This window comes from Myotis lucifugus, unplaced genomic scaffold (assembly GCF_000147115.1).
Source record: "Myotis lucifugus unplaced genomic scaffold, Myoluc2.0 scaffold_545, whole genome shotgun sequence".
NCBI classification, from domain to species: Eukaryota; Metazoa; Chordata; class Mammalia; order Chiroptera; family Vespertilionidae; genus Myotis; species Myotis lucifugus.
The window spans coordinates 164511-191898 of NW_005871593.1; the positions used below are offsets into that span (position 1 = coordinate 164511).

The window sequence follows — 27388 nt, forward strand, 5'->3', positions numbered from 1 at the left end:
GGGGGGGGGGGGGCAGGAAGGGGTAACCAGGCCGGCGAGGTTGCGGGGGAGTCAGGTGCGATCAGGCCGGCATGCAGAGGCAGTGAGGGGTGATCAGGCAGGCGGGGGGTGGGGGGGGGCAGTTAGGGGCAACCAGGCAGGCAGACAGGTGAGCAATTAGGAGCCAGCAGTCCAGGATTGTGAGAGGTATGTCCGACTGCCGGTTTAGGCCTGATACCTGGGATCGGGCCTAAACAGGCAGTTGGACATCCCCTGAGGGGTCCTGGATTGGAGAGGGTGCAGGCTGGGCTTAGGGAACCACCCCCCATGCACAAAGTTCGTGCACTGGGCCTCTAGTATATAATAAAGGAAAGGAAAAGGGATAGGAGGTATACAGCAATGTAGGTATGTTGACTTCCTCATCTTTTACAGCCACAGGTAAAAGTATGTAATTAAAGGCTAATAAATCAAGTAATAAGTTGAAATTAAATTAAAAAATGTAAAGTCAATAAGTCAATCAGTTAATAAAAGTGAGTGCCAAGGAATAGAGAGAAGCAGGGAGAGGGTGGAAATACAAACTTATGATATTCACTTTTGCACAAGATATTAATAAATACTGCCTAAAAATATGAATGATAAAATATTTTAAAGTTAAAAAAATAACTTTGGAACAGAAATTTGTTCTCCTAATTATCAAAAGGAATAAAAAAAATTAAAAAAACAGAGACCATTATGTTAAAAAAAAGCAATATAAACAGAAAACTAACATAAAATGTGATGAAGATAAATAAGACTTCAATAAATATAAATGAGCTAAACTCACCTATTAAAAGAAAAATATTCTCAGAATGAATTATAAAGGAAAATTCAACTGTTCTCTACAAGCAACCCACCTAATAAAAATTACTCTGGCTGAAAATCAAAGATTGGACAAAAATATACTTGGCAAATGGAAACAAAAGGGAGGGTGTCCTGATCTTAGTGTCAGATAAGGATGAATTCAGGGAAAAAAGCAATCAAGAAAACAAAGATGGCTTTTTATAATGATAAAAGGATACAATCTGTAATGAGAACCTAAAAATTTGCTTTTATTTATTCCAAAGTCTGAAAAAATACTCAAAAAGTACTATATTCTCATTAAAATTTTTGATTAAAAATGTAAATAAAAATATTAACAAATAGAACCTATTAGCATATTAAAAGAATAGTACAACATAATTGATTACAATTGATCAAAGAGAAAAAAGATCAGTATCTACTACCCTAAAAGAGATTTTGTGGAATTCAACATCCATTCTTAATTTAAGGAAAATAAAACCTTCTAATAACATAAGTACAGGTGAATAATTCCTTAAGATCCACCCACTTACTCAAAGGCAACATCATGCTTAATGGAAAAATACTGAAGCATGATCATTAAAGTCAAGAACAAGATATCTGCCAAAGATATCATTGACTGTGATTCTGACTTATCATTTTCTCGGATATCCTAGTCAATGTCATTAAATAAATGAAAAAAACAAAAAATATAAAAATTAGAAAAAGGGGGGCTAAATTTTATATTATTTGAAAAGAAAATAATTATCTATGTGGAAAATCCAGGAGAATCAACTTGAAAAATCATTATAATTAGTAAGAGAATTCATGAAAAGGAAAGAGCTGGTATGATATTAATATATTAAAATCAATAACTTTCATATATATGCATATATACATCAACTAGTGGGAAGGAATAATAGAAATCCTCAGAATGCATCACTTTCACAAGCATGCTAGTCTCCATCATGATTACCACCTTTTTACCAGGTTGATTTCCTGTGTCTGAAATGCTACCTCCTTGTCCTTGCCTTCTTCCCGAGGGGCTGATGCTCCTTCGAAATCAGGACATGACTGCCTCCAGGAAGCCCTCCCTGACCCCATATCCCTTTTCTAGGCTCTGGTTCTTGTTTAGACATCATGTTCTCATGCTGCGTACCACACAGTATTGTAACTGATTTGGGTCCACCTTCCCCATTTGACTGTGAACTCCATGAGAAAAGGAACCTCGACTGCATGCTCTCACGCTCAGCACCAGACCTGGCAACGATTAGGTGCTCTGTCAAAGCCCACAGTAGATACCGTTAGGCTTTGATTCTCTTCATTGGAAGTCATGACCCAGAATGGAATATTGAACCAGAAAAAAAAAAGTTCGATTTTGCTGTAGAGAATATTGAACAACTGAAATTTGAATAAAGTATATTAGATAAAATTTTAAAAATAATAACGATAATGAACCAGATCCCAAACAGATAAATGGCTGAAGATTGACAGGTAGATAAATAGATAGGGAAAGATCTGATGGATTCATATAAGTTGAAAAAACAGGTGCTAGTTAGTAGATTGTTATGCCTCATTTGGTCATGTTTATGGATTGTAATTCTTTCATTGGTGAAAGAATAAATTCAGAAAAAAGTTGTTCAGTAAAATGCTGTCCAAAACAGTTAAATTGATGAATGCATAAGCGTATTTGTTCTGGAAACAAATGGTTACAGGTTTTATTTAGTTCTTTTACTAAAATGTTTGTAATTTTTGTTGTGTTGACTTTTAGGATATTCTTACTTGGTTTTTAATTATCATGATCATTAATATCATTGGTTTCCCCAAATTAAAAGATTCCACTTTAACAAAAAAGGTAGAATGTATAAATATACTTCATAAGCCAATAACTTTGTCATAATGTCAATATTGTTAATAAAATCTTAAAAGATGGCTGAATAAAAATATTTAAATATTTTCATAAATCAGATGACCCATATGGATGGATGGATGGATGGACAGGTGACAGGTGGTGGACAGACGGAAGGGCAGATGAATGACACAGAGTATCTGCTCTCCATATGAGAGCCCAGGTGGTCTTTTAACCATGAAAACTGGATCATGTCACTCTCTCCCATAAAAACTTTATGCATGGAAATAAAACCCAAAAACATAACAAAGAAAATAGAAAGCAAAGGGCCCTCTCCCTAGGCATTCAGGGTCAGTGGATCTGGGTGGGGCCCTGGAATCTGCATGTTAACATTACCACAGGAGATTCCCATTAAGTGCCCACAGACCACACTTTGCAAAACATTCATCCATCACTTAAGGGAACCCAGCTTTTTTTATATATAAAAGTGATAATCCTAGAAAGTACAGACTTGAGATCTGATGACTCCCCCCCACACCCTACCTTTATAAACACCTATACTATGGGACATGCCGTACAGTGTGGTCCTCTGTGTACTCACCTTGCCTTCTCTCTCAGCCTTTGGAGAGTGAGATTCAAGTCTCCACTGTTGTGAAACAAAGTATGTGACAGAAACCTAAGCATTCCAGTTCCAAATGTTACTCTCTTGGCTTAGGGATCAAGTTTCTCGGCCGGCTGTGTAAGTTCCTAGCCTCTTCTCCCCACAGAGCTCAGCTATGGATAAGCACAGGGCTAACCCCCTCGACTGCTAAATCTACAGGGGCTGCTGTTTAACTTAAAGATGTGAGTATAAGTCACTCTGGCAGCTTTCTGTGCCTTTCCAGGACCTCTGACGAGCCCTTTCCTCTGTGAATATTAAAGTGAAAAGACCATCTGAGAAAGCGGCAGAGTGGGTTTTCCATATTACAAGAATTTTTAAGTGTGATGGGAAGAGACCTACGACGCACAGCGGCAGCTCTCTGCAACCCCCTGGTGGCAGGATGCTCCATGCATCCCAGCCCCACCCGCATCCCGGCTCTCACAGTGGACTCAACAGCAGAAGCTCATGAAGTGTCCCCAGCAGCAAGACCAGGGAGCCCACAGATATTTGCTGGTAAATAGGTTAATAGTGTGAGTGGCAGGGAACAAAAACACACAGTTAGAATTTTACTTTCTTCTGCCCAACCGAGGATTACTGGCTCTACCAACTGTGTAACTTCCTAATTTTTTTTTGTACAGCTTGTGAGCTTACTCTTAATGTACAGATCGCCTAGACTCAAAGCACAATCCTCATAGCACAAAATATAAATGCCTCAGTCATCACTGGTAAGACTCCAGAGCTTTTTCAGAATTGTCATTCATCCCACCCAGACCTGGAGCCCTCAGTTCAAAGTGCTTATCCCAGAGGCACGACTGAGACGGCTTAGCCTGAAGATCGGAGGGGACTGAGAGAGATGGCTCACAGCTGGAGGACCCTCAGCGTCCACCGAGGTTAGAATAAGCACATCCTGGGGTGGCGATTAGGGGGGCAGCTCAAGTTCTTTGGGTAAAGAACTGCCTGGAAGAGACTGACTCATGTGTCTGGATTCTTCTTCAGGAATCACTAGGTGGGGCAAATTTAGTCAAGGAATAAATGCAGCCCTGCCCAAGGCCGGGGGGCCATCTGATGGCATTCTGGGGTCTCTTCCAGCCCTCCAAGTAGAAGCTCACTTAATAGCTCCTGTGAATAGATGGGACAATGTGAAGATGAGCAAAAGCCAACATATTTGTAAGATTCAGATAGAAACGACTTCACCCCTGCACACAGCTCTTGTGGGGACTACACGCAGCTCTGAGGTTCAAGTTTTTTGATGACAGAGAAGCCTTTTAAGGAGGCTGCTTGCTGGGCTAATGGTCAGGCCCTGCGTGAAAATTCTCAGAGCAAAAGGCCTTTCTAAATTCTGGAAATCAAGATCGCACCTAAAGCTTAATGGTCTGATCAGAATGGCAAATACATATAGTCCCTTCCTCTCTTCCCCGCCAAGCATTTAATTGGTTCACACCCCACTTTTTCTAGAAGTTAATCCTGGCATTATGCAACCTTTGAGAAGAAATGAGCAAGGAGAGATGACAAACAGTTCCCAGAAAATCCCAAGAAAGAGGGGCTTCAGGCAACCTAGGTTCTGCCTCATGAAAAAAACAGTGACATTTCCAAAGAGCACTAGTGGTCCACTCATAAGTTGTTCTCTTCTACACTTATGAGAAGTCTCTACCTTGCTGGGATTAGTCATTGAATCCGATGTTCCTAATTGAGAGTTACAGGCACCTTGTTTTAGGGGAAAGTCTGAATTATAGTCTTAAAATGCAAATTAATTCTTTCCTAGAACAATGCTCATTGATCAAAGATATTTCTTCTACCCTGAGCCTGTGTGGCTCAGTTGGTTGAGCGTCAATCAATGTTTCTCTCTCTCCCTCTCCCCTCCTCTCTCTCTCTCTAAAAATCAATAAAAACATACTTTTAAAAAATATTTCTTCCTTGAATTTAGCTTTTATAAGATGAAAAATCCCAAGTAAAATATCAGGAAAATGCCTGGCTGGCATGGCTCAGTGGTTGAGCATCAACCTATGAACCAGGAGGTTGTGGCTGGATTCCTGGTCAGGGCACCTGCTCGAGTTGTGAGCTCAATCCCCAGTTGGGGGTGTGCAGGAGGCAGCCAATCAATGATTCTCTCTCATCATTGATGTTTCTATTCCTCCCTCCCTCTCCCTTTCTCTCTGAAATCAATAAAAATATATTTTAAAAATAGCAGGGAAATGCCGAAACCGGTTTGGCTCAGTGGATAGAGCGTCGGCCTGCGGACTGAAGGGTCCCGGGTTCGATTCCGGTCAAGGGCATGTACCTGGGTTGCGGGCACATCCCCAGTGGGGAGTGTGCAGGAGGCAGCTGATGGATGTTTCTCTCTCATCGATGTTTCTAACTCTCTATCTCTCTCCCTTCCTCTCAATAAAATATATTTTAAATAAATAAATAAATAAATAAAAATAAAAATAGCAGGGAAATGAAGAAAGCCTTAATAAAATCAATCAGAAGACCAAATCATGCGTCTTCAATATAATGAAAACTTGCAAGTTTGGTAGGGATTCTGTTTCCCATACTCTCTACAGATCCACTTCAGACAAAAGTCATGGAAGAAAAGACTTCTTTATGAGCTAAAGGGACTTTCTGCTCAATTGGCTGACTCTGACGGACAGTCAAACTCCCAGTCAGCAAAGGGCTGGCAAGAGGAGCAATGCATAGCAGAGTTTTCAGCATGGCTGTAACCCCTGAGGTTAGTTGGCCACAAAAGGTGACAACTGAGAACATCTCCTCTGTACTCCTTCTATAACTAAATTTATCTCTATTACTGGACACGCTTATTTTATTTTGTCCACCACCCCACTCCTGGCCAGACTGTATGCTCGGAGAACTTGGGGTATGTCTGCTTTTCTCATGATCATATCTCAAGCACCTATCAGAGCGCTGGCATTCAATGAACAAAAGCTAACTTTAAATTGAGCTGAGACTTTGCTGTAATAAATTAATCAGGCAAAAATGGAAAAAAAATTAATAGTAAGGCCTCCATTACTTAATAATATCTCATAGATATTAAAGTTACTTTCATAGTATCAGAATTAATAACTGAATTCGGAAGTGGGAAATCTGCTGGGGAATCATTAATTGCTTAAAATCTTAAGTTTGGAAAACACTATTGCTTTAAAACTAGAGTCCTCTTACTCCTCAGTGTGATCCATTTAAAAGTTTTTAATGGTTTCCTTTGCTCAATTTAAATGAACCCAAACTCTAACTCTGTACCGGAAGGAGAAGGAACACTGAAAGCAAACCTATTACCACTATTTACAGTTTCTCACCAGAGGCCCACGGGCAGAGGCACTGCTTTCTCTAAACAGGAAGCCACCACGCAGCCAGCGAGTCTGGATTCCGCTTCCAGGGCTCCCCTCTGTACACACTCGAGAATTTTTTCCGGCTGACTTCATCATTAATAACTATTTATCAAATCTGCCCATATTGACTAGGTGAAATCCCTCCCCACACGTCACCAGGACTTTGTCTTCCTTCACTGAGTCGGGGCAGGATCAATGAGGAGAGTGGAGGATGGAGATGGGCAATGGGCTCTATCTCTGAAGAGTAGCTGTTGTAAAGATTTTTTTTTTTTTGCAATACTATTAATGACCAAAAAAGCAAAACAAAACAGAAAGAAAAAACCAAAATTTTCAACTTAAACTTCCCAGGGGAAAAAAATGCCAGAACTATGAAAAGACTTACAGAGAACATTTACTTTTAGTGTACAGTCCCATAGACATGACCATCACAACAAACAGCTGGCTATTTTCACAGTCAGCTCCCCAGTGCCTCTGTAGTGCTCTTAAACCATCTCTCAAAATCAGGACACAAATAGGTCTCCTCTCCAGTATGTAATTTTTATAATTGCATCAGATACACAGTGAGTATCTTTCAGGGAATTTCACCAAAACCAAATAGAAGTTCAAAGATAAAACTGCAGCAGGTCAGGGAAAACAGGTAGAACTGCGCTGTCACAGGACTAGCCTGCAAGCTGTCCTTAGTCTGGGGCACCTGAACAATCCCACAGGTCCACGGCCAAGGGCTAGGAGGGCCAAGGCGTGCAGCAGAGCTGCTCCTATCTCCCCTCCAGGGGTCTAAGCTGTAACTCGCGCTCTAACTGCTCTGCAGTCAGGGTGCCCTGGATGGCTTCGCAGCCCGGGTTGAACACAGAGTAGGCGCTTTTCTCTCCTTCCTTCTTCTCCCCGGGACCTCGTGTCCCAACATACATCCAGTAGAACAAGGACAGGACAAAATAAGCCAGGCCAAATTCCAGTTCCACAAACAGTCCCAGCAGGATCAACCAGAGAAGAACCTTCAAGAAGGTGATGCTGGTCAGGAAGGACTGGTCCCGTGGCAACGGTGGGGGAACGGCTGTCCTCCGTGGGGGCTGTGACGTGCTGCTCCCAGGCTGAGCGGCTTCCTAGGACACAAACAAGCAAAGGTAAACATAAAGGGCAATGAGGCTGAGAGGATGGAAACCAATCTGGAGAGGCAGCTCTCATTGTCCCCGGAAGGCTTCTGGCTCATTGATTTCTATTTCCTTGCCCTGCTCTCTGAAACAATCATCTCCCAAAGAGCTCTTGTGCCCTGCTCCGACCGGCCCCAAACCGGTCAGCACTTAGTGAGATGACCCGATGAAAACCCTACAGCACGCAGATGGGTTCCCTTTGTGGGAGGCACTTCCTCAGAGGAGTCTGCTGCTAACAAGAGCTAATGTGCGCCCCACACAGAAGCTCCCCAGTCATTGGTAATGCAATAGCCATGCGTATGCTTCACACAGAATCGATATGGTTGTTGATTTGATTAGATGAGCTAAAATTTTGAGTGACATGATTCTAAAATGAGCACTATACCAGAAACAGGAAAGAAAACCCCCTCTACATATTAAAAAATAAAAATTGCTGTTACAGCTACAACCTTTCCATCCTATACATCCCCAGGCCAAGGCAGTGCCTCCTAAGTGGACTCTCGCCTCCTATCTCTTCCCTCCCCACGCCATCCTGTGTACATACAGTTGCTAAATGAATCTCCTAAAACACCCATCAACCTCCTGTTCACAAGCCTTCAACAAATTTTTATTGCCTAGAGGTTAAAATTTAAACTCTTTGGGCTGCAATCCAAGGCCTTCCATTTATTCAACAGATAGAAATGCCAATACACAGGCTGCTGTGCTGGTGCTAAAGGGAGACACGGGGATTTAGGCCATTTTAGGGAGCTGGTCTCTACTCCAGTATTTTTTCCAAACCTCTTTGGGTTTGACCTAGAATAAAAGATACATGACCCAGCATGCATGTACATGTATGTATATGTATATGTATATGTATATGTATATGTATATGTATGTGTGTATGTGTATGTATATGTAACAGAAAAAAAGTTTCACAAATCAACAAATATCTTCACATCATATGAAGCTGTTATTTTCTATTCTATTTTTTATTTTATTTTAACAGAGGACTAGATTTCTCTAAATTGATGTCACCACTCACTAAAGGGTCCTGACTTACCATTTGAAAAATAGTCTAAAAAATTTCCTGCACAGCACAATCCGCAACTGTATAAATGAACCCTCTATCCACTTCCACTGGTCTCACTGCCGAGGCCATTGCCCGTCTGGCCTGGAATCGCCTCTGGTCCTCTCCATGCCTTGGCTCCTTGCCTTCCTTCCAGGCAGGCATGACTGGTGCGCTGTGCATGCCTCGACCTTCTCCACCACCGAGAAGGTGCCCTCAGCCTTCCGAGCACCGGCTGGCTCTTTCTCACTGAGCACCAAACTGTTCAGCTAGTGTCTCTTTTATTTATTTATTTTAGTAAGTTAAACTCACAAACAAAACAGAAACAGACACAGATACAGAGAACAGACTGACAGCTGTCAGGGGCTGGGTGGAAAAGGTAAAGGGAATGAGTAAAGAAAAAAACTCACGGGCACAGGCAGCAGTGTGGTGATTTCCCTGAGGGAAAGGGCGGTGGGGGAGGGAGGAGAGGGTGAAGGGGGTAACTGGTGATAGAAGGAGACTGGACTTGGGGTGGTGGACACACAATACAATAATACACAGATGACTATTAAAGAAAAAATTGTCTCAAAAATAATAAACCCGAGGTAAAATAATACTTAAGTATCTTTTTTTTATCCTTACCTGAGGATATGATTATTGATTTTAGAGAGAGGGGAAAAGAAATAGAAAAAAATAGAGATAGAGAGAGAGAGAGAGAGAAAGGGTGAGAGAGAGGGAGAGAAACATTGATGTGAGAGAGAAACATCAATTGGTTGCTTCCCATACTCACCCTGACCGGGGATCAAACCCGTAACCTTTTGGGTGTAGGGGACGACGCTCCAACTAACTGAGCCACCTGGCCAGGGCTGAAGTGTCCTTTTAATATAGGTCACCTGTATCCCTAGATTGTCACCATGAAGACACAGACTGCCATATATTATCCTTGGTTGTCTCCAGAGCCAAACAGCACCCACACATAGGTTCTCAATCCACAGAAGAACTTTTAGTTCATTTCTTCAGTTATATCTCCTCTTCTTCACTTCACTTCATTTTATTTTTTTAGGGTGTTCTTTTTTTTTTTCTTCACTTCATTTTAAAAGGGATCACAACTATATTTGGTCTCAATAAAATATACAGATCACCCTGGCCAGCTGGCTCAGTTGGTTGGGGCATCATCCTGTACACTGAAAGGTCACTGGTTCAATTCCCAGTTAGGGCACATACCTGAGTTGTGGGTTTGGTCCTGGTTGGGGCACGTGCAAGAGGCAGCCAAAAGAAGTTTCTCTCTCACATTTCTCTCTCTCTCTCTCTCTCTCTCTCTCTCTCTCTCTCTCTCTCTCTTCCTCCTCCTCCTCCTCCTCCTCCTCCTCCTTCCTTTCTCTCTAAAAATCAATAAAAACATGTCCTCAGGTGAGGATTGAAAAAAAATACAGATCATCTGATTTATATTGCTTCAGAAATTCTATTTTGTTAGAACCTTCTTTTTTTAGCATCAATACTGTAATTACCTTTTCAGTAAAGGCCCTTAACATATCATCAGCAAACACCCCACCCCAACAGACATTTATTAAATAGAAAAAGGTCCCTTTCTGATTTGACAGTGTACACAATAGGGAAATCCCTCAGGTCTTAGTGGGAACTAATATAATCAATTTATATTTCAGACTACTCTGGCTGCCAGGTAGAGAATGGGCTTCGAGGGTAGACGTAGGGGAAATTGCTAGTAGTATCAGGCCCAGTAAGAGAGGAACAGGCAGGGATTAAGGTGGTGACCCAGATGTCAGAGAGAAGTGATGGACTGATGGATACAGAATACATTTTGAATGTGTATGACTTGAAATTCATAGCAAAGTGAATTTATTTTACTATTGAGGGAGTATAAAAATAATGCTTGCACCATCATTTATTTATTGAGTGCCTTCAAAATGCCTGATCTCCTGTAATCCAGGCAGGCACTGGTATTCCCAATTTACTGGTAATGGATCACTGAGACGGTAAGTAGCTCCCCTCAAGTCACACACCAGATGATAAGCAGAGATGAGACTGGTCTAGGATCTGAGAATGGTCTCCCTCCAAAGCCTTGTTACTTCCTTAGGAGCCTTTGTGGGGGATGGTAAAGGGGAGGGTAAAGAGCTAGAAGAAGTGGGGAAGATTAAACGAACTGGCAAAGGGACAAAGAAAGGAGAGGAGGGATATGGGACGTCCTCAGCCTCGCTTGGCCTTTGTTCCAGTTCCAGGGCACCTTCTGTTGTGTGGCAGTGGGAGGGTTTGTGGTCTCACAGCACATGTAGGCACAGTTTAGGGAAGATGCTTCCATTCCCCAATACCAAGCTGCTTCCCACCTCCGGGCCTCTGCACTTGTACTAGTATTTCCCTCTGAGACGAATGCCCCTGTCCCCTCCCGTCACCTGGCTGGCTCCCTCTGCTCCTATAAACCTCAGCAAAAACGTCACATGTGGCCTGGCCTTGTCCCCAGGTTTCTGCAAGAGTGGCTCCTTCTTATGAAATGCCACCTCCTGGTGAGGTCCTGCCTGCCTACCCAATCTAAAGTAGCACTCTGCACCCCTCACCCAGTTCACTACCAGTGTCTGCTCCTCATTCCCCTTTCATAGCATTCACCATTCTCTTCTTTCATTGTCTCCTCTCCAAAAGCTGGTTCTGTGAGAGCAGCATTTTGTGTGTCGCTTTCAGTGTCCCCCCAGATTGAGGGCAGTAGCTGGAACACAGTGGGCACATGACAGGGTTTTGCTGAGTGGTGGTGAGGGAAAGGAAGACACAAAAAGGTGACTCCTGGATTTGAGGGGCTGATGCAAAGATTGTGCTTAGCCAGGTGACTCCAAAGGAAAAGCACATTTGAGCAGTGGGCCAACCTGAGCCAAGGGTTGGAGGTGAGGAGTTGCAAGCCAGGTGTGGGCAGTAGGCCCTGGACTAGATAGTGCCCTGCGGCTGGTGGGGGATATGCCTGGGAGAGAGGCAGGGGGTTTCTACAGGATTAAAAAAAGTTACAAGCATTTTTGTCCTATTGTGGCAGAAGCTTGTCACAGAAAGGAAGAAATTTGAGAGTGGGGGAAGGAAGATGTGTTCGCTTCCTTATCAATGACTACTGAAAATTACAAATAGAAGTCTTAAGATATATGACATGCCACTGTGTGCCACCAAAATTATTAGACAGAGATGGATTATAAATTAGAAAAAAAATGTAATGAGAATTGTCACACCAGAGCAACCCCAGGAATGATAAGTGAGTGCATGAAAATGAGCTTAGGACAGAAACAGCTTGATTAATAAGAACCAACTGCAGGTCCAGCACTTCCTCTCATCCTGCGGTCAGGCCACCAGCTTTTGGGTTTTTAACAGCAGAAGCTTTCTCCAAGTTCAGATTCTCTGGGTCCAACTCAATGACCTCATATTCCTCTGATAATGAGACATACAGTCAGAAACTCAATGTGTGGATTAGACATCGTTTTTTAACTGCAGGGAGAAAAAAAGGGTAGAGGAAGTAGATTCTAAAATCTTAAGTAATTGTGCTCAGGGGGCTCTAATTGACAATAAAGTTACCCTGAGACAAACTGCATGCAAGAAAATGGATTGTTTGAACCCTACAGCACCTTTTCTGGGAGTCAGTTAGAACCCTGACTGTCATGGAGAACATATCAAACTTAAGTAACAATTCATGATTTTTTTAAAAAAATTCCCTAAAACCAGATGTTGTGGCCCTAGCTGGTTTGGCTCAGTGGATAGAGCATCAGACTGCAGACTGAAGGGTCCCCGGTTCAATTCCAGTGAGGGGCACGTACCTCGGTTGCAGGTTCCTCCCCGGCTCAGGCCTTGGTTGAGGCTCAAGCAGGAGGCAACCAATCAATGTGTTTCTCTCACATCGATATTTCTCTGTCTTTCCCTCTCTCTAAAAATCAATGGAAAAATATCCTCGGGTGAGGATTGAAAGAAAACCCAACCAGATGTTGTGCAATAATAAATGAACTTGCTCGCCTCCCCGGGACACCAGGACTTCTTGTCCCTCAGTGCCGGCGAGCAGCCGCGTGTCAGAGCTTCCCTCGCTCTCCGACCACTGCAAGGCCGTGGCCATGCCACAGATGGTCTCAAAGCACTGATTTTCCCCTTGCTGTTTTGTCCTGTATTCCCCCTTAGATACTCCAATCTCACGTGCAACTCACCTGGCCACTTTATTCATGAGTGAAAACTAGAGAAAGATACAGGGATGTGAATTAAGTTCATCTGCAGAATAAGAGCTACCAAAAGGATTAAAGGGCGAGAACGCTATCATACCAAATACTGTTTTCACCTTCAACATTCAGTATTGAACTTTTTGCTAGTCTAGTTCAATGGCAGCGCACAAGGGCATGCCACCTCTGGCAGTTACAGCCACCACACTTTGGCAAGTTTTGTATTCAAACGTGGGTTACTGGCTGCATGTGGTCCAGGTGCAAAATCCAATGAAGCCTTAATTGCTGCCACTTTTTAATCAGCATCTAATTAGACCTTTCACCCTCCATTAGCGGAGGGCTATGGCTCAACACCATTGTGGAGAGGTTTCTGAGAGCCACAGGGTGTCACAACGATAACTCAACTCCTTGTTAATAACTCAAGGGCAGAGGAGCTTTCTTCCAGGACCCCAGGCCAGAGGCTTCCAAAGACTTTCAACAGACTTTCAACGGGGAGGACGAGAGGTGGCGGCAAGAATTTTTTCAATGCAATAGCTGACTACTTAGGGGCACTGACCTCTTTCCCCTTAGATTGTAAAATTTAAAAAATGACAACAGCCAACACAACAACAGCCCATCTGTTGTGAATGAATCAAAATTATACCTTTTTTTTGTCAGATCAGCAAAAACATGTTTTTTGGTGTACCACAGAATTTTAGTAATTGTGTGCCATGAGGTGAAAAAGATTGAAAATCGCTCTCCTAGACCTTCGCTTCCCACCTGGAATCAGGAGTTGCAGGAAAGAAGTTGTCAAATCCACTTATCACTGGGGTGACAAAGAGACCAAGGCCCAGCCCGGGAGCAGGTGGGAGGTGCCTGAAGCCCCGCCCCCTCCCGCGAAGGCCCCGGCGAAACCAGAGGAGGCGTGGCCTGTGGGCCAGGGCGTGTGGGCGGGGCCGCTCCAGCCCGAGTCTGCTCCTCACGGGGGCGGGGCCTGAAAGCCACCACGTGGTGGAAGGGGCGGAGCCTCAGCCGGAGTTTCCAGAGGAGCCACGACAGCGGCCCCGAAGCTAGGTCCCCAGCGAGGCCTCCCTCCTCTCACCTGAGCGAGGCCGGGCTGGGCCGGGGCACTCGCGGGCCTCGGTCTCCACACCAGGAATCGTCTTAGCCAGCCTGGGGCTGACTTTGGAGTGGCAGTTGCTTCCGCCTTCTCTCCCGAGGTTTGTGCGCTCTGTCTGCAAGTGCTGGGTTCGGCCGCCAGCCCGGCCCGTTTCCGGGCCTCTCGGAACTCGGCTAACCGCTGTTCCATGGCGCGCGCCTCGCTTCCTGGGAGCCCGCCGGGAACCGGCGCTCCCGCAGCCCGGCGCCGCGCCGCAGTGCGCCTGCGTAGCGCGGCTGGGTGCTGAGCGTGCGCACTGGGCGCCGGGCTCCAGCGTGCGCCGGCTTTGTGACGTTCCGTGGGCTGTCTGTGCTGATGCCCCTCCAAACGCACGTGGATGCATGCGGTGTCCACCTCCTCGGGCACATGGTGAAGAATCTAAAGCGTAGGACTGCTCCATCCTTCCTCTCTCTAGCCCCAGGCTCCTGCGGGGGGGAGGGGGCTCTCATGTGCTCCATCTCAACTCGGGATCTGCTCCCCAACAGGCGGAGCTTCCTGTAGCAGGGGCCAGGTTGAGAAAAGTGGTCCCAGGGCACTGAAGAAGGTCCGTGATCCCTGGGAACAGGACACAGCCTCCGCTTTTCCTTCTAACGAGTATGCCCGTCAGTACTTGAAGGGTGGCTTTCTCACTGCTTACGTGGCAGGCAGGCTCCGCAGACCTCTGGCATTGCTCTGGCCACCGTGGAAACTACCTGTGGGTGCATCTACATAGGTCAGAAACTTGAATACTTATTGGGGTGCAGCTTAAAATGAAATACACAAATCTGTAAGTGTATGGCTCAATACGTTTGTAATTACGTATTAGAGAACGTTTCCGGCGCTCTGAGGGCCCCCTGTGCCCTCTCCCAGTCACTCCTCACCTTCCAGAAGTTCACAATTCAGGTCAGGGACTGCTAGGTATACTTTTAAAGCTCTAAGCATCTAGTTAAGTGCCACTCACATAATTGAGACTCGAATATTTCTTGGATCTTGCTGAGTTTGAGTCAAGAAATGAAAACTAGAATGGGGTCTTTTGTTCATTCAACAAATATCAAGAGCTTGCTATGTGCCAGGTATTGTACCTGGCGCTGGAGATGCTGGAGTGAATAAAAGAAATGTATTTTCTCCGTGCTTACATTCTAAGTGGAAAGACAGACAACCAAATGCATAACTGCCTATTTACATTTAATGCAATGTCAGTGCTGATTAGTGCTCTGAAGAAGAGTAAAGTCAGGAACAGGAATGGCGGCGCTGTTAGATGGATTGAATGTGGAGTGTGAGGAAAATTAATCAAGGATGATGGATTTTAAGAAAAAAGAGGGGAAAGAAGGATGACAGTTTTTTGTCACACCCCCATCCCACACACACCCTAAATAGCCAAATGATTGATGCTGGGACCCCCTCCTGAAATGGGGGAAGATCTAGAAGAGAGGATTATGGAATAAAGATGGATAGTTTTATTTTGGACATGCCAAGAGTTTGAGATGCCTATTGGACATCCAGTGCAGGCAATTGGATAGTAAAAACTAAAATTCAGGGAAAAGTCAGGACAGAAGATACATATTGGGAGTCATCAGCATATATATGGATATATATGTTATTTAAAGCTGTGAGACTGGATGAGATAACTAGAGAGTGAGTGTGGATAGCAGAGAAGATATTTTAGGACTGAGCCCTGAATAATTAGAGATGATTTGTAAGACAAAAGAACGTGGTCATTATACGATGACCTCTCATTGAGCAATCACAGAAAATTTCTTGCCCATCTTGGTGTCAGGAATAGGTCTGCTTCGCGCTCTCTCTCTCTCTCTTTCTTTGTCTTTTACAGTTTATACATTTATTCTAGAAATCCCCTTTCAGTGTCTTGGGCCCAGATCTGTTGGTACAAAAAGAAAAGTTTATCAGGTAAAGGAGGTAGGGGGACCCCCAACTCTAGGAAATCACGGACAGGTATCATAGAAAACACAACTTGTGTACATTTGTTTAAAAAGTGGTGATGGAGCCCTAGGTGGTTTGGCTCAGTGGATAGAGCATCGGCCTGCCAAAGGGTCCTGGGTTTGATTCTGGTCAAGGGCACGTACCTTGGTTGCAGGCTTCTCCCTGGCCTGGGCCCTGGTTGGGGCTTGTGCAGGAGGCAACCAATCGATGTGTTTCTCTCACATCAGTGTTTCTCTCTGTCTTTCCCTCTCTCTTCCACTCTCCCTAAAAATCAATGGGAAAATATCCTCAGGTGAGGATTAAAAAATAAAATAAAGTGTGATGGAAGGAAAGCCAAGGAAGATGAGCCAGGCATCACCTAGGATTTCACTGGCATCGTCCAGGTGCCAGGTTCCACCACGGCAGCATCCCAGGACACAGCACGTGCAATGGCTCTGTCCTTCAGCCCTCCTGTGGGGCATCCAGACTGGAGATAGTCAGGGCAGAGACTGCTGCCAAAGGCTGGGCCATCTTACCCTGCACATAGAAGAAGTGGGCACAGAGAGGCAGTAGATCTGCTTCTCTTGAAGAATTAGTCTCTCATTGATTGTGTTTCCCACTGGATAATCACACTGAGACCTTGGAGCTGTATTTATGGTCTCCTTCTAGTAGGCATTAGACTTAAGGCATACGATTTGTGGCCTATTGCAATCAGGGTCCCTGACAGGAAACATGGCATCTTTAAAAGGGTTACCTAAAGAGAATTTCATGAAGAAGTTAAGTTACAAACGTATGGAAGGATTAAGGAAGCCAGCAAGGGATGGTTCACAGGAAGTGTTACCAGCCTCTAGGCCTTACGCAGAAAGAGGACAGAGTCATCAGAACCCAGCAAGACCTGTAGCTATAGGAGAAACTGGAGACAAGAGAGCCCTTAAAGGAGCAGAGGGCAGGAGGAAAAGGGTGGGGGGAGAATCTAGAAGAGCAAACGGGGAATATCCAGCCAAATGCAATTGTCATCCCAGCTCCCATCTTGCTCTGGTAAACTTTATTTCCCCTTTGCTTCATTTTCTGATGTATTGTAAATTTATTTTTTCTCAGTGCTTTGTAAACCTCTTTAAATTCTTTTTGGAAGAGGTTGAAAGAATGGGAAAAAGTAGAGGTGATCATGAAAAAACAACTCCTACTGAACTAACTTCATTTCCTTTTTGGATAAGGTTATGAGACTAGTAAATAAGCAGGGTCTCAAAGTGTACTTATAATGTGTAAATTTAATTTTTATTATGAAATATTTTGTACATAACAAATTATGTGTATATGTGTATATCATATTTGTAAGTTGTAAGTACTAAAATACCTATATGCCCTGTGATATTTAGTCTTTGGCCTCAATTTTTCACTCTTCCTTACATCCATGCCATAAGGAAACCAGCAAGGGATGGTATATAAGGACAGAGTATACTTCCCCATTCCTTGACTTTTTTTTGTTTGTTTGTTAACCCTCACCTGAGGATATTTTTTACATTGATTTTTTGTGGGGGTTTTTGTTTTGTTTTGTTTTGTTTTTTAGAAAGTGAAAGGGAGCAGGGGGGAGAAAGAGAGAGAGAAACAGCAATGTGAGAGAGACACATTGATTGATTGTTTCCCCCATGCGCCACGACCGGGGCTGGGGATTCAGCCTGCAACCAAGGTACGTGCCCTTGACCAGGCTCAAACCTGAGACCCTTTAGTCTGCAGGCTGATGCTTTAACCACTGAGCCACACTGGGTAGGACCCTATTTGAACTGCACCTTTCAGGTTGCTTTGGCCAATGGGATGATGGCCGATGTTATGCAAGCAGGGGCATGAAGTGTGTTTGTCCTGTTGGGGGCACCCTCTGAATACTTTGCACTGCCATGAGATGAACTTGCAACAGCTAGCCACCTGGTCCAAGAATGAGTCACATGGATATAGTCACCCAGCTGACCTGCAGACCTGCAGTTTAACATTGAGCTGGCCAGCTGAGCCCAACCTGAAACAGCTGACCCCAGCTTACCCAAAAATGTATGAAAAATAAATGCTTATTTTATATCACAGAAATGTTGTGGAATTTTTTGTTTACACAGAAAAGGGTAACCAATACATAGTCACTACTCAAGAAAAAGAATGTTTCTTTGTGTGCCTGTGGTCCATTCCTGAGTACTTCCCACCCCTTCGATCTATTAATACAGTGAATAACTTTAATAGATTTTCTATTAAACTACCCTACATTATTGGAATAAACAAAACTCAATGACTTTATTTCTTTTTAATCTTTATTGTTGAGAGTATTACAGATGTCCCTCTTTTTTATCCCCATTGCCTTCCTCCACCCAGTTCCTGCCCCACCGCAGGCCTTCACCATCTTATTGTCTGTGACCATAGGTAATGCATATATGCATATAAGTTCTTTGGTTAATCTCTTCCAGCACTCCCCCTTCCCCCTTCACTCTGAGGTTCATTAGTCTGTTCCATGTTTCCAGGCCTCTGGTTCGGTTTTATTCATCAGTTTATTTTGTTCATTAGATTCCTTGTTTGTTTATTTTGTTTTTTAGATTCAATTATTGATAGATATGTATTTATTGCCATTTTATTGGTCATATTTTTCCCCTTTTTCTCCTCCTACTCCTCCTCTCTCCTCTTCCTCCTCCTCCTTCCTCTTCTTAAAGAATAACCTCCAACATTTCATGGAATACTAGTTTGGTGGTAATGAACTCCTTTAGCTTTTTCTTATCTGTGAAACTCTTTATATGACCTTCAATTCTAAATGCTAACTTTGCTGGATAGAGTAATCTTGGTTGTAGGTCTTTGCTAGTCATCACTTTGAATATTTCTTGCCACTCCCTTCTGCCTGCAAAGTTTCTTGAGAAATCAGCTGACAGTCATATGGGCACTCCCTTGTAGGTAACTAACTGCTTTTCTCTTGCTGCTTTTAAGATTCTCTCTTTGTCTTTAAACCTTGACATTTTAATTATGATGGGACTTGGTGTAGGCCTCTTTGGGTTCCTCTTGTTTGGGGCTCTCTGTGCTTCTTGGACTTGTAAGTTTATTTCTTTCACCAGGTAGAGGAAGTTTTCTGTCATTATTTCTTTAAATAGGTTTTCAATATCTTGCTATCTCTCTCTTCTCCTTTTGGTTGGTACGCTTGAAGTTGTCCTAGAGGCTCCTTGCACTATCTTCATATTTTCGGATTTTTTCTTCTTTATGCTCTTCTGATTGTTTTTGTTTGTTTCTTTGTTTTGTTGCTCTTTTTGCTTCCTTATATTTCAAATCATGGATTTTGATTCTCAGCATCTTCTTTACTGTAAATTATTCTTTATTTCAGTTATTGTATGATTAATTTCTGACTGGTCTTTTTTCATGTCTTTGATTTTCTCACTAAGGTTCTTGAAGTTCTCACTAAGTCCCTTGAAGCTCTCATTAAGATCCTTGAGCACCCTTATAACCATTGTTTTAAACTCTGTATCCAGTGGTTTGCTTGCTTCAATTTCATTTAATTCTTTTTCTAGAGATTTCTTCTGTTCTTTCATTTGTGACATGTTTTTTTGTCTCTGCATTTTGGCTGCTTCCCTGTGTTTGTTTCTATGTATTAGGAGCTGCTATGTTTCCTGGAATTGTTGAGTGGCCTTGTGTAGTAGGTGTCTTGTAGGGCCTAGTGCCTCAGCCACCCCAGTCAGCTGAGCTAGGCGTGCCACTGTGTGGGCTGTGTGCACTGTCTTGTTGTAGTTGAGCCTCGATTGCTGTTGGCATCACTGGTAGGAACTGACCTCTTGGCCAATTAGCTATGAGGACCAGCTGTGATTACAGTCGAAGAGTTGCTCTGTAGGAGACACCCTATGGAGCAGGAGTTGCTTCAGTGGGGCTTTGGTGCTCACTGAGTCTGCCCCTTAGTGTGTCGGACATGGATGTGTAGAACTTTAATGTGGTGTGATCCGAAGCTAAGGTATACTAGCTTTGGCCTTTGGGGAGGTGCAAAATCAGCCACTTCCTGGAGCCACCCAACAGGGGCTACAGAGTGATCTGCAGCTGGCTGCTACTTGTGTTGGGTTTGGAAGTTCCCAGGAGAGGCCAACCTGCTGCTAGTGCCAGGTCTTGGGCCTCTTATTGAGAGGTATGGGGCATGCTGATGCCAGCTGATGCTTGTTTGAGAGATTTTAGGAAAGTCTGAAGCCTAAGCCAGGACAGCCACTGCAAATAGCTTGGGGCTGCAAATTAGATGGGGTGGGGTCTCAGGGAATTACCAGGGTGGAGTGAACAGTGTGGGCTAAGTTGATGGAGACTCACCCTGAGAGCACCCCTGTCTGTGAGAAAACCTCCCCAAGTTCTTGCCCCGATGCTAGACAATCCAGCTCCCCTCTGTATGCCCCTAGATTTCCCCAAGCCATGCTCAGAGGAGTGAGTCCAAGTAAATCTGCATTGGCCCTTTAAGAGAAATTGCCTGGGACTCCAGCAACCTCCTTGTCACTCAGCCACAATCCCCACTGGTTTTTACAGCCCAAAGTTATGGGGGTCTTCTCTTCCCAGCTCTGGAACACTGGGCTCGGGTTCTGTTGTGGGACTGGGACCCCTTGCTCCTCACAGGAGGCCTCTGCAGCCAAAATATTCCTCCCAGTTACAAAACACACCACACATAGTTGTCGGACTCCGCACCTCCTACCAGTCCCAGTGTGCTTTCTTCTTTACTTCTCTAGTTGTAGGACTTCCATTCAGCCACATTTCAGGCAGTTCTGAATAATGGTTGTTCTGTATTTTATTTATAATTTTGATGTGGTTGTGAGAGGTGGTGAGTACCAGCATTTACCTACACTGCTATCTTAGTTCTCCTCCAAAACTCAGTCACTTTATAAAATATAAAATTCAAAGCTAGATTGAACTTGGTATTTTTTTAAAGGAATTTTGCATCTAAGTTCATTAATGAGATTTTCCAATAATTTTCTTCTTTTCATGCACTGTGCTTGAAAGGTTTTGATTTTAGGATTATCTTTTCCCCCTCCCTCCCCCCATTTTCTAGAACAGTTTAAATAAAATAGGAATTAATTTTTCTTTGAATGTTTGATAGGACTTAGTAGTAAAACCATCTAGGCCTGGTGTTTTCTTACATGAAATAAATAAATGTAAGCTACAATTAAATGAATCCATAGCTGGACAACACAGCCTTTTTTAAAAAGTGCTGAGAAATAGATCAACATTGGCCTGTCTGATGTTTTCAGAAGTGGCTTGGATGAAAGTATATAAAAGGCAACTTATCATATTTTCAAGTGATGAAAATTTGAAAGAATTCCATTAGGGTAAAAAAGAAAGGAATTTTATTCAATTTACTATGATTAAAGGATTGTGGAGATGTTCAGAGGGAACACTACCTCCTAAATTTGCATGTATATTTTTTATAGCTTTGTTTTGGTTTCTTAACTATTGGCTTGAGAGCAGTTTGTTTCAGTAGGACTTGGAGATTTTCCCTGACTACACACTGAAGAGGAGGGGCCTTACGTGGCGGATGCTTTAGCTGCTACAGTCATCTCCATTGTCTAGTGAGAGAAGACCCCCATGCTCTCATGCTCTCTTTGTCCCTGTCCCCTCAGGTACCACATGCCAAGTTCTGAGCACTGTGCTTTATATATGACAACTCATAGAAAGTCTAGAGGGGAGCGGCCTGGATAATGATGTGTCTGTAGCAGGGTTTTCTCAGCCTTAGGACTTTAGACATTTTGGGCCAGATAATTGTTGTGGGTATTGTCCAGTGTCTTGTAGGATTCTTAGTCGCCTCCTGGCCACAACCCATAGTTGCTGGTAGCACTCCCTGCTATTGTTGTAATAACCAAATATGTCTCCTGGGAGGCAAATTTGGCCTCGGTTGGGAATGACTGGTCTAGAGATCATATTGTAGTAAGAATGGTGAAGGCAGTGGACGATTTGGGCCAGTGAAGAGTCATAGTGAAAACATACCAGTTAGTTTTAGGAACTCTATTAAAAAGGCTACTGCGAATGGGGGAGGAGAATCATTCTGTGGAGCTCCAAAAGGCAGACTAAGGCCAACAGTTGAAAAGTACAAGGTGACAAATGTAAAATATATTAAAAAATTTTTTTTCAACAACTAAAAAACACCAACTGCATGGGCTGCCTTTCAGAACAGTGAGTTTCCTGGCACTAAGAGGCTGACTGTGCCCTTGTCAGGAATGTTTAGATGATTTCGGAGCAGAAGCGGGGTTTGGTTAACCTAGATGACTGCTGAATCTCTTCCAACTGGAGAACTTTGTTTCAGTCCAAGTCGAGCCAACTGGGAGGAGAGAATGGAAGACCTTGTGTCATCAGGCTAAGAATGTGTTGTGTCAAATACGCTGCTGGTGCCACTGTCCATATCCCCTCAGACCTCACTATTGCTGTACGTGCTGATGGCTTGTTCCCACAAGCATCTGGACTGTCTGGCTGCAGGAGTGTGTTCAGCTAGTGCATGAGGCAGACTAGCAGTGCTGGGAGAGTATTCCCCCACCCCTCAAATAGCCTTCAGCCAGTTTGGGATAGGATTTGGTGGACCAGTACCCCAGCTTCCTCACTCCCTGTGGGGGATGACCTTGAGATGTGCTGAGCAGAGTCTCCCAGGAGTCCTCAGGAAGAATGAACCCACAGCAGTACCTGCTCATTAAAGCATCCTATATCACCTTTCTTCTCTTTCCTTTCTCACTTCCTGCTCCACCATCAAAACATTTCCCCACTTAAACCCTTCCATTCAAATCGTTATCTCAGAATCTTCTTCCAAGAGAATCTAAGGTAAGACCTACACAAGACCTACGTAAGGCCTATGGACTTGCTTGCAGAGAGGAAGTAAACCAGAGGGCTGGTTGGTATTTCACATTTAGGAGCCCCTTGTCCTGAAGTTTGAGGCAAGCAAAACAGGGCTTTAGACAGTCCAAGGAGGATGATATTTGGAAATGGGAATAAAGAAGTGAAGGGAAGAGACAGGAAGGGAAGGGGAGGGCCACAGAGCTTCGACTGAAGCAGCCTGTTTGGGACAGCTGGGAAGGTGATTTGGCCCACGCTCTATGCGGGGCTCTGTGGAGGACTGAATCCAAATGACTGGTCCAGTCATTGTGACTGTCCTCCAAGGACGTTAGAGACCATTCAGTCGACAAATGTTGATCAGACACCTGCTATATGCCAGCCTGTGCCAGGCTTTGAGGATACAGAGATGAATAAAATATAGTCCCAGCCCTGAGGACTTTAAGGTCTAGTTGGGGAGACAAAAACACGAACAGACAATTACACAGGGAAGTCTGAGGAAGCAGAGGAGGGCAGGGATTGAAATATGGGGAGACTGAGGCCAGAGAAGGAAAGCTGGCGAGGTTATGTAATTGCTGGGCACTGCTGTAGACAATAAATATTTCTGATGATAGTTCATTTCTTTATATTACTGTCTTACACTTATTTGCATTAGAAGGTATTGCCGCATGACCGCTTGCCCCCATCTGCTTTTGGCTTGGTGTCCACTTCTGACAGCGACTGCTGGTTTGAGCTTTGCCGTTTTCTTTCCCCCTCCCCTCCCTGTAATGACAAGGATTTTGTATTCCAGAAGACCTCAGCAGTCTTTGCTGGTTTCCCAGTCCCACCTGATCCCATTATCTGATGCTTCCTCATTACCCTCTTTTCTATCATCTAAACTCCCTTTAGCATCCAAGACCTCAGGTTGTGACAGTCTCCTGCCCATCTGACGTGCCTCACATTGTTCTATTTTGAGTTCTATTGTGCTTAGCTCTGATGCTCAGAAAAATGCCTCTTGTGGCTTGCAGGACAGATGATCAGACAGAGCCCATAGAATTACAGCAAAGATTATCTATGTGTAAATCCCATCCTAAAACTCTCCTTAAAATTATCTGAAAGTATTTGAAGGAGAATCTCTTTGCAAGTTGAGAATGCCCATAAAGAAAGCAATAGGTGTTGTATGTTTCAGATGTATAGGAATAAAGTTATAAGGAATGCAAGCATTTGCCCTTTAAGTTCTTTCAAGAAATAGGTTGTGTTGCTAAAATACATGCACACATACCCACAGTAGTGTATTTCCTGATTTTTAACAAAGTCGGCTACTCAGCCTTTTCCCTGCTAATTCTTGATTCAGCCCTTGCATTTCTCTCCAGCCACCAACCTTCAAGAGTCTGGCCTGAACACCGAGGTTGGGGCCCAAATAGACCCATCTTTCATCCTAACAGCATTAGCTGCTGCTGAGGCTTGTAGGCAAAGCTGGCCCCTTCTTCATGACTTACTAGTAGGAACACTGCCAGGGCCCCTAACTCTGCCTGGTTGTTGCCTGCTCAGCTGTTAGTCATTTCAATGCTCTGGACACTGGGGAGCATTATTGTGCAGTAAGGTGGAAGTGATGGAGGGGAAGTGAGGCATTTCCTACCCAACACTTGGCCTCTTTCCAACTTGTGTGTGAATTTTCTAGATTTGTATTCTGTGGGAAAAAGATTTCCTATCTGAGTTCTTTCTTAAAAAAATGTTTTTGTTGGGGTAAGGCGGGAGATCCAAGATAGCAGTGGATAAGGTGGATGTTACACTCATCTCCTCCCAGGACCAAACTGGAATTACAACTAAAATATAGAACAATCACCTGAATAACCAACTGAAGACGAGCTGAATAGAAATCTTATGACAAAGGATTTACAGAAGAAGCCATATTGAGACAGGTAGAAAGAGTGGAGGTGTGAAAAAGGCTTGCCCTGTTCCCATGGGCAGTGGCTGAGATTTCAGAAGGATATTTCAGCTGCCAAAGTTACTCCTAAGGAGCGGTCTCAACCCCATGCTATGCTCCACAGCCCAGAGCACCAGAGCCAGGAAGAGGTGCCCAAATAATAGCTGGCTGTGAAAATCAGCAGGAATTCTGTATTCCAGGGAAAAACAGGAGTCCATTAGAGTCACAGGTGCCCTCCTAAAGGGCCAACACACAAAATCTTGTTTGCAATCACTTACCCTGGGCTCCAGCAAAGGGAGAGGGGACGGGATTGGAGTTATGTGAGGAGAGACTTGGATTAGTGGCTCTGGAGAGAGAGCTAAGTGGACAGCCACCAAGACCCTTGTGCTGAGTCAATGTCCCATACCACAGACACCATCTTTCTTGGGTGGAGCACTCCCCTCCTTATGGCATCAGCCTGGGGGAAAGCAATAGCCCCACCCTGTGAGCTCATGCCTTGCTGAGGAGTCAGTTGCCTGGGCCTGGGTGTAAAGGTCTGGGCAGACTTAGGGGGTGTCAGTAACTGAGTGGTGTAGCTTTGAGGCAGGTTCTATTCCTCCCACATTCCCATGAACCTGACTGGTGCCTCCTTATCACAGGAGATCCTCTAGCCCCACCCTCTTGACTCCTGGTGGCCCTACCCTGCCAAGTTCTGGGCAGAATGCAGGACAGACTGAGTTGTGGCTCTAGGAATAAGCCACTCCTGACATCTCTCCCAGAGCCTGACTGGCACCTCCCCATCACAGCCCTCTGAACTCACAGCAGCCCCGCCCTGTTGAGCCCTGCCTCCTGGCAGAATCTTGAACAGACTGAGTTATGTGCCTTTAGGATGGGGGTCATTTTTCTTTGACATGCATGACAAGTGAAGATCCCTCCCTTCACGTGGCCAATTCTTGGTGTGTTTGGATCTGATAAAATGCTGGCCTCACCCTGATGACTCCCTGAGACCACACCTCACCACAAAGTCTTTGGGCATTTGGTGAGAGGCAGCTAAACTTGATATGTCCTGGGACATTTGCTGATTGGCCTCAGACCCAGCACTGGCACTCAGTTTGAACCTGTGTCAATCTGGTGGACACCACTAGACCCTACCTAGTGACTCACTGAGAACCTACCTCATGCAACTCAAGTATCACCAGAGGCTCTTTCAGTGACTGAGTCTATCAGGCAGCCAGCAGTTAGAGGCAGGCGGAGGAAGATCTCAAGGTGCCTTGGGACTTTTGCTGACCTGCCCATGGCCCCAGTGCTGGTAAAATCCAACCTTGGTGTGCACCTTGGTCCTTCCCACGCATACCCAGGCCCAGCAGAGGCAGCCACAGCTTGGAATTGCTTTGTAAGTCCAAACAGGTTGCCTGGGACCAGTCACAGGCAGTGTCTGACATTGGTCTGCACCAGAATACCTCCCAAAGGCCCCAGAACCAACACACCCAGTGGCCATCTTCACACAACATCAGAGCGGGATCCAATAAGCTTCACAAGAAGCATATCCAAAGGGAGCTCTGACATGCACCAGACCCTGATGAGGCGAATTCCACTTGATGGGATCAGTACATACACAGCAGCTCATACACTGTAGCCAGTGTCAATCCTCACAATCAGCCAGTCAGAGGGTTGACTCCTTGCACAAGCCAATAGCAGTCAAGACTCAATAACAACAGAAAGGCCCACATAACCCACAGAAGAGACATTCCTGAAGCACCCAGAAGGTGATCAAGGAGACCATGCCACTGGGTCCTAGAGGACACCTACAACATAAGTCTACCTTACCAAGACTGGGAGTCATAGCAGATCTACCTAATACATAGAAACAAACACAAAGAGGCAGCCAAAATAGGAAGATAAAGAAACATGACCTAATGAGAGAACAGGAGAAATCTACAGAAAAAGAGCTAAATGAGATGGAGGCAAACAATTTACCAGATACAGAGTTTTTAAAAAATGGTTAGAAGGATGCCCAAGGAACTTAGAACTTAAACAAAGAGATAGCAAGCATAAAAAAAGACATCCTATATAATAAAAGGCTAATATGCAAATTGTCCCCATGGGCGGGAGTTTGACCGACTGGGAGTTAGACGTGTGCTGACCACCAGAGGGCAGCGTGGAACATGGCAGGCATTGGTAACACAGTGCTGGCAGCGGGCAGCAGTGGAGGTGCTGCCGGCCCCGATGGGCTCTGACGAGAATGGAACTGCGGCGGGATGGTGGAGCAGGTGAGCAGGCAGCGCCAGGCCAAGGCAGGTGCAAGTGGGGGCTCCAATCACTCGGCCCGTCGCCCTAAAGACGGCAACCGACAGCGGGGGGCGGGACCAGTGAGCGGGCAGTGCCAGACCAAGGTGGGTGCGAGTGAGGGCCCTGATCGCCCCGCTGGTCACCCCACAGATTGGCCCTGATTGCCGGCCAGGCCTAGGGACCCTACCCATGCATGAATTTTGTGCACCAGGCCTCTAGTAGGAACCTTAAAAAAGAACCAGTCAGATGAAGAATACAATATCTGAAATGAATAATACACTAGAAGGGATAAATGGTAGGTTGGATGAAGCAGAGGATTGAATCAGCAATTTGAAAAACAAGGTAGCAGAAAACACCCTATTAGAACAGTAAAAAGAAAAAAGAATGTTAAAAGATGAGGATAATTCAACACATGAAGTGTTACAACA

General features: G+C 44.5%; 1 protein-coding gene and 1 long non-coding RNA gene across 4 annotated transcripts in view; one reads left to right on the forward strand and one right to left on the reverse strand.

Moving 5' to 3' along the window:
- Positions 1 to 6977: 6977 nt before the first annotated feature.
- Positions 6978 to 14937, reverse strand: LOC102430269 (SAYSvFN domain-containing protein 1). Of its 3 annotated transcripts, none has more exons than XM_006104121.3 (2): positions 14045 to 14937; positions 6978 to 7704 (listed from the first exon to the last, which is right to left on the reverse strand). In XM_006104121.3, exons 1-2 carry the CDS (start codon positions 14249 to 14251, stop codon positions 7360 to 7362), a joined length of 552 nt encoding a protein of 183 aa, XP_006104183.1. In that variant the 5' UTR covers positions 14252 to 14937; the 3' UTR covers positions 6978 to 7359. The 3 variants fall into 3 exon arrangements, with proteins under 3 accessions (XP_006104183.1, XP_023601223.1, XP_023601224.1); XM_023745455.1 differs by lacking the exon at positions 14045 to 14937 and adding an exon at positions 11399 to 11794; XM_023745456.1 differs by lacking the exon at positions 14045 to 14937 and adding an exon at positions 8792 to 9121.
- The window catches only part of LOC102430065, a 39147-nt gene continuing 25814 nt past the window's right edge, over positions 14056 to 27388 (forward strand). The window contains exons 1-2 of the long non-coding RNA XR_002826584.1: positions 14056 to 14162; positions 18100 to 18203. This is a non-coding gene — a long non-coding RNA (uncharacterized LOC102430065). The remainder of the gene's footprint in view (positions 14163 to 18099; positions 18204 to 27388) is intronic.